The sequence below is a fragment of the Empidonax traillii genome, unplaced genomic scaffold (genome assembly GCF_003031625.1).
Source record: "Empidonax traillii isolate 1590-97213 ecotype Southwest subspecies unplaced genomic scaffold, ASM303162v1 scaffold413:size1348891, whole genome shotgun sequence".
In the NCBI taxonomy this organism is placed as follows: domain Eukaryota; kingdom Metazoa; phylum Chordata; class Aves; order Passeriformes; family Tyrannidae; genus Empidonax; species Empidonax traillii.
In genome coordinates this window covers 951054-963249 of record NW_020955606.1, presented here as the reverse complement: position 1 = coordinate 963249, position 12196 = coordinate 951054, and the positions used below count along the sequence as shown (strand labels likewise).

Genomic DNA, 12196 nt, shown 5'->3' with positions numbered 1-12196 from the left:
GGGCTTGGCCCCAGGCAGGAAAGGCATCAGCTACTCCCAGACTCGCCCCATTGCTGCTGGAGGTCTGCAGCCTCCCCTTTGCAAGCCTTTCCATAACAAAGGCAGATTGGTTTGAGGCAGGGAAGGGCAGCTCCAGCACAGGAAAAGACTTCCGCTCCTGTTAATGCTGCTTTGCTAAACCTCCCCTTTGATCCCCGGGGAAAGGGACAATTTGGCAGCTGGAAGACTATTGTGTGCCTCTTGCTGTAAGCAGCTACTAAAGGCTTGTCTGAGAGCTGGAATGAGTTGGTAACTGCACAGCCAACAGAGCTGTGCCCTAACAGGCAGGTAAGACTAATTTGTCACCACTGGGGAAAATGGCTTCCAGTAATAAGAGAAGGAAAAACCCATTTCCATGTACTAAGAGTGAACAGCTTAAGTTTTTGTCACGGGTGGAGTACCACAAACTTCATGGACTGGGGACAGGTTCTGTCTTCTCTGTGGAAACCTCACTATTTTTCCTCTCTCCAGATTGCTGCTGTTCATGTGTGTGCTATCCCTTAAACAGTGAGGCTGCTGATCAAAGTCAAATTGAGAGGCAAATTCTAACATCTGGGTTCTTCGATTCTTCAGCACTTTCTGAAGGCATTAACATGTGCAAGTTAAAGGATCCATCAAAGGAGGAAGAAGCCAGAAGCAGACTTACAGAGCCAAATGTTTAATAACGTTTCAAGAACAAGTATTACATCCATATTTAGAGCATATATAAGAGATGGAAAACAAGGAAATAGAAAATAAAATTGGTAACTTTAGGAGGGTACACTTAACTCCGTAATTCCTGCTGAATCCCCTCTTGGAGGCACAGTGGCCACCTTGAGCAAGACAAGATTGGGTACCAGGCCACCTGCAGTGTTTAGGCTCAGCACTTTAGGAACAGCCAGGAAAACTCTGACTCTGTACAACTCCCACGCCAACAACATCTCTTCCCAACATGGTGTTATTGCTGGACAGAGCAGGGAGAAGAAAGAAGACACTTACTAGACTTGGCAGCACCAAGACAAGGGTACTGGGAGAGCTCCAAGCACTCCCCAGACACCTCTGGAGGCTGCTACAGCCCAGAAGGCAGTGACAGGTTCCCCAGAGGTGTTACCTACAGTTAACACTGCCTTCTACCTCCCACTAAGATCAGCCCCAAACATCCCCCCTCAGCAGCTTGAAATTTTGCCCAGGAAACTTCCCCGCTGAAAGAAGGGCCTGCATTGGGACAGGCTGGCCCTGGCAAAGAAGGTGCTTCCTCACAAGCCTCAGTATTACTGCCAGTATGCCAGCATGTTCACTCCTCTCCCACCACTGCAGGAGCAGAGCTTGGCATCTCCTCCTGATGGGCAGCCACGGCCTTGTCTGTCCCCTTCCCACCTCATGGCACCACCGTCTGCACTGGGCAGGGGAAAGACCAGAGGGGGCTCCGTTTGGGATAGAAGGACACAAACAGCATCTCTCCTGGAAGACAACTGTGGAGCTGCAGCTGCTCTGAAGAGCAAAGCTGCTGAGCTGAGTCACGGGTGAAAGCTCTGGAGAGATGCCGGGAAGCTGCAACCCTGCCCAGAGTCCTTCAACGGGAATGGGGAGGACATGGGGAGCAGCTGAACAGCTCACCCTGCTCCTAGATGGGAATGACAATTTCCATGTGTTTGGCAGGAAAGCTACCCAGCAAGGCACCCCTGACAGACTGCTCACCCTGGCAACAGAGAGGGTGCTCCCCGGCTGGCGGCCAAAGCTCTGCTGCTAGAAGAAACTCTGGATTGCGAAGGCAGCAGGAGGAGGAAGAGGAATGCTAGTCGGGCCCAGCTGCTGCTCCCACCCTCCTTGCCCACAGCTAGCTCACCTTGGCCTTGTTCTGGACAGGCAGATACAGCTTGAACTCAGCTGGGAGCTCATCCTCTGAGTACAGCCGGTCAGAGAAATACACCCGTCGGATGCGACAGTTGGCATGGATCTGAGAGTCAAAACAAAGAGTGCATTTTCCATATGCTCTTTTCACATCCAGCTTTGCTGTCATGCAGCAACACAGATTCCTTGGCTCAGCAGCTGGAGATCTACCTCACTGCCTCTCTCTGAATCTGACAGGGCAGCAGAGAAATGCTGGCCTGTACCCTCTGCTAAGGGGATTCTTTGCTGTGAACCCACCTCTGTTTCACTGTTATCAGCACTTGCCAAAACACCCACAGCCTCAGCCTGCTGCATTTTTAACACTCCCACTTCAGGGCCTGCCTAAGGTCAGGAACGAGCCTGTCCAGTCTGCGCTGCTTCCACTATCAGCTGCCAGTGAAGGAGTCTCTCTGTTCCCCACCATGGGTATGTGAGAAGGCAGACAAATCCCACCTGACTGTCTGTCCACTTCTGGGCAGTCCTGCAAGGAACTGCAGCAATCCCCTCTTACTAAGGAACAGCCATGCTCTGCACACGGGCATTCCTCAAAATAACACCGGACAGAGCAAACACATGAATCCCTAGCATATGGAACAAGTTCTACATCCTCAGCAGGAACAAACACTGCATCAGCTCTGGTACAAGGGGCTCAGTCAGTGAAGGCAGGGCCACTCCACTACCACCAGGAAACAAGCTTGATCAGGGATTTGTACGGTCTGTACACTCTGAGTCTTTCCCATCCAGGCTCCCATTTGGCCAGTCACAGTCTGGCCTATCTGGACAGCAAGGCAGCACACAGCTAATTCCCAGCAGACCACCACCTTCATGGCATGTCACAAGGAACTGCAACTCTTACCCTAACCGACAGCCAGCCAGAGAAACAAGAAGGAAATGGGGTCCTTCATCCCCGTCTAGTCCAGTGAAGTGACGCCGCAGCGTGTCTCACCTGAACTCGGAGGGTCTCGATGTAATTCGTGCCGTAAGCGCGGCGCGTGAAGTCGGACAGGTTGAACTGGATTTGGTTCCAGCCGTCGTCCAGCCGCATGGGCATGGTGCAGATGAAGGGCTTCACCCGCGTCGTGCTCTGGTAGTTGCTCGCCCGGAAGCGCCGGCGAACGTTCTTGTCATCCAGCACCTGGGGCAAGCAAGGCAAGGCTGAGCCAGGCATCGGGGTCCCCGACTCCCCAGAGCAGCTCTACCCCGTCTTCCAGAGGGGGTCTCCTACTCCCACCCCCTCCACTTCACAGCAGAAGTACTTTTAACACAGGAAACAGACCCGCTTTCAGGAACAGCAACAATGTGCTTGTGAGCTGACTGATGCCCCCATAGCAGAAGACCTGACACATCACATGGCCAAGAAAGCAAAACTGTTTTGGGGATCACTCACTGCCTGGGACAAGTTCCAACACAAGACTGCAGGCTCTCTGGCGCCTTCCTCACTGGTCCCTGGAGGGGCCTCCCCACTGCACACTCCTCACCTGCACTTCAAAAGTGAAGTATTTTTTCAGGTTCTTGATGATCATCACTAGGAAAGGTAGTTTGATGCCCAGGGTCTTCTTTGGGTCAGCAGGGCACGTGATGTAGGTGGTACTGAGAGGAGAGAGAAAAACCACTTTAGGATCTCACACAGCACGAAGTGCACAGCCTCAGGCAACCCACGTCTCTGCCTTGGCCCAGTGCAGCCTTGGAGAACAGGCAGAAATGGATAACTGTGATCATAAGATCTCAGCAGCAACCAGGGCTTCCCGTAACAGGAGGGAGAGGTTCGGAGGTGGCTGCAGGAGAACAAAATGAGAGGCACAAAGAACGCGTTTCAAATCCCACTTTTCTCACCCAGGGCATGAAACACCTTCCTCGAGAGCTTCACCCCCTCTATTTCAAGGCCATGTCAGCATTGTTTCTTAACACAGCCTCCTCCTACCCTTGACTTAACAGGTCTCTGTGTGCTCTATATGGCTGGTAAAACAGAGGTCACGAGCCCCAGAAGTACACGTCACGCCTGCCAAGTTCTCTATCAACACTTCTTGGAGGAAGAGAAGCGTTGGCTCAGCCTGTCTGCAGGAGAGGAGTCTCCACTGCCCTTATAAGGAGCGCCCTGCTCTGAATCACCCCTGGAGAAGCCTTGGAGACTCTGAGCCCGCTCACGGAGCTGGCGTCTGTCTCCCGGGTCGCTGGAGACGAGGTTGCTAAGTGAAGCACCATAAGCAACTCCCCTCATAAATCTCCCTTTGATCTTCCTGCCGTAGGGAGAGCAGCCATCACGTGGGGAGAGCAGCAGAGCAGGCCCAAGACAAGAGAAGATGCAGCAGACAGTGCTGCTTTCTGAGTAACTGGCAGCTCTGACTAGGACTGGGTATCAAACACAGCTTTTATTCCCTTCAAGTGATGGAAAAATAGTGGGACTTTATTTTTTATCCCTTAGGCCCACTGAGGATGAGAGAGAGCTCTACAAACACGTCCAGGGAAACGCATGGTACAGTGCCACAGAGGAGTGTCAGTGATCTAACCCCAGGTCCTTCAATTTATTGACAAAGAGATTGCAGTAGAGTTTGAAAGTGATGTCTGGTGGGCACTGACAACTTTCACCCTGCCCAAGGGCAGAGTGTATACCCCCCCTAGGGCACACCGGGGCAGAGGAAGACGCCTTCTCCTACCTGACATTTGTTCCTTCAATCTCCAGCACCAGTGACTGAATGTCATTGTCTGTGATTCGCTTGATGTGGCCATTGCGCACCTGGAACAAAAGCGGGACAGACAGCACAGACGTTACGTGAGGGGGAAACGAGAGGCACACACAGCTCCACTGAGAGGAGGAAAAAGATCCCAGGAGGACTCATATACATTCACTTGGCTCCTATTCTCCTGGACTTTGCTGTTTCCAAGGCTTTGATCACCGCCCCAGAGAGCCAGGACTGCAAGCACGAGTTTATGGCCCAGCACGTACACTGAGAGCAAGACTTTCATCTATCCAAATACGCTACAGTGAACACAAGGGACTCAAGCCTTGTGCTAGAGGCCCAAATAAACAAACATAAAAGTGTCAGAGCAAGATCAAACTCGAGTGGAATAAAGGGTAAAAACAAGTAAGAGCGGTAGAGGGGCAAGCAAAGGGAGCCACTAGCCAGCCACTGGTCACCAAGGGGACTTAGTCTCTACTGCTGGGCATGGCCAGCTAACTGCCTTGGGGAAGAGCTGGACCAGACTGGAGCTTGGTCACAATCCTTCATAATTACAGCACACACAAGCACAGAGCCATCACTGCTCTCCTGAGGGGCACAGGGATTTGGCTCCTCGGAGGCAGCCAGCTCCCCACAGAGCTCAGGGAGGCCAGGGCTGGAACCAGGAGCCAACACAAATTCATTTTTCTCCACAAGCAATATGGCTGAATCCCAGGGTCTGAGGATTTATTTTTTTTAATGAAGCAGCTCACTTCCCATCAAATTTATCTCCATTTAAAAGGCACTTCTGCTAATTAAGCCCTCTGCTCTCGCCCAATGCTGGATCAGCGAAATGCAATGCTCCTTCCGGCTCCATGAATTAATTTTCTTTAGAACCCATCACCGCTGCTGATATAAAGGATACATTAAGCTTCTAATGGGATGGTTCCAGTCTCATGAGCCACAAAATGATTTACAGGTTCAGCAATTCATCTTCAAAATTCATTTCTTCAGAGAGACCTGCCTGTCTCTACATTAAGCACTTTCAAGAACATCAGCCTGGATCACCCGCCTGCTGCTGTTAAGCACAGGAGTGCAGCTCACCCTGTCAGGCTGCTCTTAACTCTGCTCAGATACTTCCAGAAAACACTAAGCTTGCAGAGAGGATCCTGACAGGATAACCCTCTTTCTCTACCTCACTCCCATGGGTTTATAGGTCTGTCAGGAGAAAATCACTGAATGAGGTCTGGACAAGCTGCCTTTAGAAATGTTTGTTTGGGGTTTTGTTTTTTTTTTTAAATCAGCAGAAGCCCCACGTGCATCTATTTGAAGCAGTGACTGGCATATGGGAAATTAAATCCTGGAAGCCACGGGGATACAGCATGCAGAATGAACACTGGGAAATAACCTTGCCTAAGGAGGTGAGAGTAGTGTGCAACAAAGCCTTTCTCTGCATCACGTAAGACAGCTTTCACCAAAGCTGTGTGGAGCTTATGGATCTCAGAGGGGAGAGGGTTCAGGCTTGGGCTTCTCTGGAGAGGACAGTAATAGAGAAAACAGCTACACATGCTTTAAAACAATTAGTCAGCAGTGCTTCTATCTGCATCCAGGTCCCCTTCCTTAGCCTATGCAGGCTTTCCTTCCCCAGATCACAGGGACAATGAAAAGGGATAACTCTTCCTCAGTGTCGCCAGGAACGGGATGAAAGACAGCAGAAAAGAGAGGAGATAAGTACAAAACAGTCCCAGGCTTGCCCCTACCTCACAAGAGCTCAGAAAGATAAGATTTCAGAAAATGTTAGAAATCTAAACAAAACACTTGACATTTCTACTTGGCCAATATTTTCTAAACATCTTAAGTCTAAGAGGGTGGATTTTTCAAGCTGAAAAAAAGGGTAATAGCCCTGTTAGAAAACAAAAGTTCTTCCAACGCTTACTATTCCCTGAATCAGGATGACTGGAAAGGTACTTGCTGTCTAAAGATAAACAAGAAAAAGATTTTCAGACGCCAACCTCAAAACTTGCAGGGTTTGGAGGGAGCAGCAGCTTCACTGGCAGTTGTGTCTGAACATATATAATTCTTAAGGCTGCTGTTGCTGCCAGCAACACTATTCAAATGTAACAAAGGCAAAAGGAAAAGCAGCAAGGAACAATCCTCCCCAGGCCCAGACAGGACCCCACAGTCCAGTCCGAGGCTGCTCCCGCGTCGGTGCCAGTCACCCCGTTGTCAGGCGATGGGCTTGTGGTGGCAACAGCAAGCCGGCCATCACCCAGCCTGCCACAGGCACACCCTCCTGGTGACAGAGTGTGCATTTGACGTTCAGATGGATATCAAACGCTGACCCTGTGACCTCCCAGCAACACCTGGAATTGCTAATGATGCTCTGTGTCAATGTTCCAGCAGAAGGAACGTGGAGAAATTAGCAAGAGGGTCAATGGATTTGACAAGTTTCAAACCATTCCCATCTGCCCTGCAGAAAGGTTCCAGCAAGTCATGTGGGGACTGGTCAGTGTGTCTCCACATGACAGGGGGGTTGTGGTGGCAGGACACTGAAGGAATAACCGAAGGACTCTGAACAGTGAAGTGCTGGAATGCAAACAGAAAACACCTTGGAAACAGGTCTCCAAACCAGGCACACGCAGCATTGGAAGGCAGAGAACAGCACTGGAAGGCAGGAGAGCACAGCTCAGCAGGTACCGGCTCTCTGCAGATGAAGCTGAAAGAGGAACTTCTGCCTGCAGGGACAGTGGGACAGTCACTGCGCTCTTTCCAAGGCCTGGACGCTTCTGTCCTGCCAGAGTCCCCTGAGACAGGATACTGGTGGCCAAAACTGGTTGGGCTTGGCAGAGTCTGCAGCCAAGGCATGCCTAGGGCTTACCCACAGCCCCTGAGGGAGAAGGGAGAGAAGGCAAGGACTGCATCCTACTACTTACAGGGAATTTACAAGTGCTTACAACAAAGAGAGGCTTCCAGTGCCCCATTCCTACACCTATGTCAAACGAAGAAGCCTCTACTTCACACCATCAGCACAAGCAGGGCACATCCTGCTAGGGATGAAAAATAAATGGTTTTCCCCATGTCACAAAAGCCTGAGATTCCTTGTGACCCCCCAAAAAACAGAAATCACAGTCTGCTGGTATTTTTTGCACAGAAAGCCTACTTTAGAACAGCTATGAATCCAGCAATCTAGGGCATTCACCTAGGACCCAGGAGAACACCAAATCCCCTGTTTCCAATTCTCACCAAAATGACAGGGCTATTTCACACACGGCTGAACAGAGCGGGGCAATCCCCACAACAGGCACATCCGAGCTGGCTGTGCTTCCTCAGGACAGGAGGAGCACCTGCACACAGCCCTGCTGTTCCTGAGGCTGCAGGGCTGCCACAGGGCAGTGCCAGGTGAGCCCATCCACACACACAAGCCCTACAGCCAGCAATGCACGTCCAGCTGCTGCTCTCTGGAACAGCAGTCCTAATTTTTCATCAGTGTTTTCAGGCCAATCCAGTGACTACTGCAGCTGAAGGGATCACTGCTGAAATCTACCCTGCAAGCAGAGCTCCCACCGGCCACTCACGATCCTCATGATCTCAAGGGTGTCACCCTGCACAGGACAATTCACATGGGAAGGTGTCTCAGGACATCTCTAGTCCAACCTCCACCTCCAAGCAGGGTCAGCGCAGACTGATCATGGCTTATCCAGTCTGCAGGCCACGCCACATCCCTTTGTCTAAGAGTCTTTAATGTGTCCTGTCCTCACGTCAGCAAGACAAGCTGCTGATCCTTTTCCAAAGTCACCACTACTTGTGCAGAACACATGCCCACAGCCAGGCTGTGTGAGGCACCCCAGTTCTTCAGAAAGCTGTGGGGGTACTGATGCCCAGAAAAAGGGGCAGGTGAGTAAAACTGCTCAGAGACGGAGTTTTAAGTCCATAAGCAGCAAGGTATTTATTAATTATCGACGACGCTGGGGAGATTTACCCATTCAGGCCAGGTAAAAACTCCAAAGTGATTCAGTTAAAGGACTTTGAGATCATCGAGTCCAACCCATGACTGAACGCCACCATGCCATCCACTAGACCCTGGCACCAAGTGCCACGTTCCCTGAACACCTCCAGGGACCGTGATCCACCACCTCCCCGGGCAGCCCATTCCAATGCCTAATCGCCCTTTCCGTGATGAAATTCCTCCTGAAGTCCAACTTAAACCTCCCCTGGCGCAGCTTGAGGCCATGCCCTCTCTCATCCCGTGGCTGGCTGACGGGGAGAAAAGACTGACCCCCCACTTGGCTACCAACTCCTTTCAGGCAGTTGTAGAGAGCGATAACGTCACTCCTGAGCTTCTTATGCTCTTATTTTAGAAAATACTCCTCTAATAACACTCCCCCTCCGAAACACCTCGGGGGCCCCCGGGCCTGGGGTGTCCCGGTAACCCGTTCCCGGAGGATCCCAGTCACCCGGCCGCTGCAGCTCAGGCCTGGGTGGGCTCTCAAGAGCAGCCCCATGGTTTGCCCGGAGCCCCCCCGGTCGTTCCCGGATGCCCCGGGCCTGCCCCGGGAGGTTGAGGCGAGCGGCCTCGCCGTTCCCCTGGGCCGGGCCGGGCCGGGCCGGGCCGGGCCGCGCCGCTCTCCGGACGCCGGCGGCTCACCTTCTTGTCCCAGATCTGCAGGGGTTTGCTGCCGATGCTGTAGAGCACCGAGAGGAACCCGCTCTGGAAGGTGTTCTTGAACATGCCGGGGCCGGGCGGGCCGGGCCGGGCCGCGGCCGCCGCTCTGCCAGGACACGGCGGATCCCTCCGCGCCGCCGCGGCGTCACCGAGGAACTACTTGGGGGCGGCCCCGGATCCACTTCCCGGGTGGCGCTGTTGTGGAGGCGTTGCCATGGCAACCGGGCCCGGCCTCCATTCGCCCGGCAGACCTGCCGGAGCCGCGCCCGGCCCCTGAGCACCTGGGCCTTGAGTGGTGTTTGTTCCACTTCGTTGCTTCCTTTAGCCCCGCTAATTCCCAGATGCGCAACCTTGCCTTGCCCCAGCAGGTGACACATCCTTCCCTCCCTCCCTCCCTCCCTCCCTCCCTCCTTCCCTCCTTCCCTCCCAGTCCCGGCGCTGCCGGGAGCAGCCCGTGAGCAGCAGCAGGTACACACACCTGCTGGAAATCCCGTGTGATGCCAGCAGCTCCATTAAAACAGGAGTGGCCAAAGCTCACGGCTTAGCCCTGCCCCTGTGGACCTGCATTTTTGGGGGAGCATTACCGCGAAGTGAGAGTTCCGGAAAGCAGCTCCTGTCCCTCCCAAGCTGTTTCCTGACTCGTGTCTTCCAAGACAGGACCAGGCCCTTTCCTGTACCCTCTGTGGCCAAGGGAAAGGCAAACAGCGCTGATGGAATGGAAGGGAAGGATGTTTCGGTCACACAATGGTGGTGGGCACATCCCACCCTCCATCAAGCCATTTCCCAGTCCTCCAGTGCCATCCAGGCTGGAGCTGGCTGCAGCCAAGGGCTCAGAGCCCTCTGTGCCACACACCAGTGGTGCACTTACAGGGATGTGCTGGTGCTGGAATCTACTGCCTTGCTAGGTCACAAACCACTGGGATGTCTGGAATCCCGTGCCTTCCCAAGGAGCCTCCTGAGCATCAGCCGGTGCAGGAGGTTTGTCCCCGTACGGCATCATGTTTGCTGTCATGGTGGAATCCCTCAGACAGCATTTCAGGCCAGAACCGCTCCGTTCCATGTGGAAAGGGGCCAGATTCTGCACTAGCTGACACCAGAGATACCAATCACCAGGCAGACTGGACACAGCAGGAGGAAAGAGCAGGAAAGCTCTCAAACACCACCTGTGCAGAAACTCCCACGTCCACTTGCTGCTCCAAGTCAGGCAGGGATAAGATACAGAACCCTGGCAATATTGGGGTGGGGGCTGATTTACTGATGTGAGAATGTCTTTGAGTAGAGATGGGGCCTTGCACAGCTGAAGAGGCTTAAGAGGAACAGCTGGGGCTAGAAATTACGTTTTTAAATTGACACATATTACATTTCTTCCTGCTGTAATAACACCTGTCCCATCTATTTTCCATGTACAGACACTAAACAGCACAAAAATTACCATCTTGCATCAGCTTTATGGTTCTTCAGGTGAACTCCAGGCTCCTCCTGTGTAGCCCTTGCTGCTAACTAATGCCCCATCCAAATCTCAATGACAACAACACTTTCTGCTCTCGTCTCTTCCTTGGGCTACAAACGCTCTGATTGTCCCAAGGGCTCAGTCCCTCCCAGTTCCCAGGTTAACAACTTTCTCCTTCCTTTACAATTCCTCTCACAAACGAGGCATCAGTTAGAAATGACCAGCTATATTTAGTCAGTGGGTTAGAGTACACTTTATATGGCACGATGAAATTACTTGTTCCCTTAATCAGACGGTAAGAGACAACTGGGACAAATATCCAGCTGCCATTCCTGAACAGCCGGCTCATTCACACGCTCTCCACTTACCACTTCAATGTCATGTTTTGCTACACACAGAAATATGTTGTGGCTTCAAATTTTCCCCGTTTCTCAATCAGTCTTTACAAAATGTAGCACCCATTGCCTCCCTTCCCTGGTGCATGTGTGGGCTAAAGGAGAGGGCAAAGGCCTGTCAATCCTTAGCTTGTATCAATGATTGGGGCTGGCATTTGGGAAAAGGCCTCCCTGAGATGAATTTCAGAGAGACTCACACTGATGTTATCCACCTGGAAGATCAGGAGGAAGATGTTGGCATGGTACACCATCCCAATTCCCAGAATGTAGAGGGATTGGATTTTGGGGAGCGGATGGAGGAAAAGGCCCATCCTAACGGAATAATATGGTCCAAGAAGTGAGCAGAGGTTGCCAGCTCCAGAAATAACTGCCCACTAAAATATTTCCTGCCCTTCAGACTTCCCAGCAATCTGATGCCTTCAGAGGAATGGGATCTTCAGGAAGCTTCTGAAATGTTGCTCCTCTGAAGTTTCCCACTGCTGGGTGCAGAGCAAAATGTAGCAGGTCTCTCCAGTATCACCAAGTCTGTGCTTGCCCTGGAGCACACAGTCCAGGTTCACTGGGAAATCCTAACCCGGGCCAACACTCTCTTGGCTGAGGCCAGCGCTGGAGAGCAGATGCCTGGGGCTGGGCCACATCCAAGGACAGCGCCTGGATCAGTAAAACCAGCACGGAATTCAGTCAGTTCCTTTGTGAGCCAAAAGCCTTCAGTGCATGGCAAAACCAAGAACAAAGCAGTGACTCCTGCAAGGAGTCTGAGGACCTGTGATTTGTCCAGATGACTCCAGCCTGGATACAGGAGCAGCACTGGATGAAGGGCAGCTGTAATGAGGAAACTAAAAAGAAAATTGGGCAGGAGATCCAAAGCCACCACATCCAAGGGGAGGCAAGGCCCAAAAGTGACTTTGGGTGCTGAAGGAACCCAGAGAAAGGCTGTGGGTCTCACACTGGCTGAACTCTGAGCAGTGCAGAAGGAGGAAGAGGAGGAAGCTGAGCTGCTGCTGAGCAAGGGATCAGAAGAGAACAAGGATGTAACCATAAGTGGATGCAGAAGGAGGCAGTGCCAACATGTGCTGGAGCAATTTGGGAGAGAAAATCAGGGATGGAGACCACACTGCCATGG

At 52.3% G+C, this 12196-nt stretch overlaps 1 protein-coding gene across 2 annotated transcripts; it reads right to left on the bottom strand.

The window, feature by feature from the left end:
* Positions 1 to 681: 681 nt before the first annotated feature.
* CFAP20 (cilia and flagella associated protein 20) lies at positions 682 to 9373 on the bottom strand. 2 transcript variants are annotated; one of them, XM_027894004.1, is made up of 6 exons: positions 9211 to 9373; positions 4563 to 4642; positions 3387 to 3498; positions 2855 to 3043; positions 1865 to 1975; positions 682 to 982 (listed from the first exon to the last, which is right to left on the bottom strand). In XM_027894004.1, exons 1-6 carry the CDS (start codon positions 9292 to 9294, stop codon positions 977 to 979), a joined length of 582 nt encoding a protein of 193 aa, XP_027749805.1. In that variant the 5' UTR covers positions 9295 to 9373; the 3' UTR covers positions 682 to 976. The 2 variants fall into 2 exon arrangements, with proteins under 2 accessions (XP_027749805.1, XP_027749803.1); XM_027894002.1 differs by lacking the exon at positions 682 to 982 and having other exon boundaries at positions 1856 to 1975.
* Positions 9374 to 12196: the final 2823 nt, after the last annotated feature.

Bases quoted from the DNA above. Each gene is read 5' to 3' on its own strand.
- CFAP20 (XM_027894002.1), bottom strand. From the start codon at position 9,294: ATGTTCAAGAACACCTTCCAGAGCGGGTTCCTCTCGGTGCTCTACAGC. The intron at 4,643-9,210 runs GTGAGCCGCCGG...CTTTTGTTCCAG, and splicing joins TGCAGATCTGGGACAAGAAG to GTGCGCAATGGCCACATCAA. The intron at 3,499-4,562 runs GTAGGAGAAGGC...CTCTCCTCTCAG, and splicing joins ATTGAAGGAACAAATGTCAG to TACCACCTACATCACGTGCC.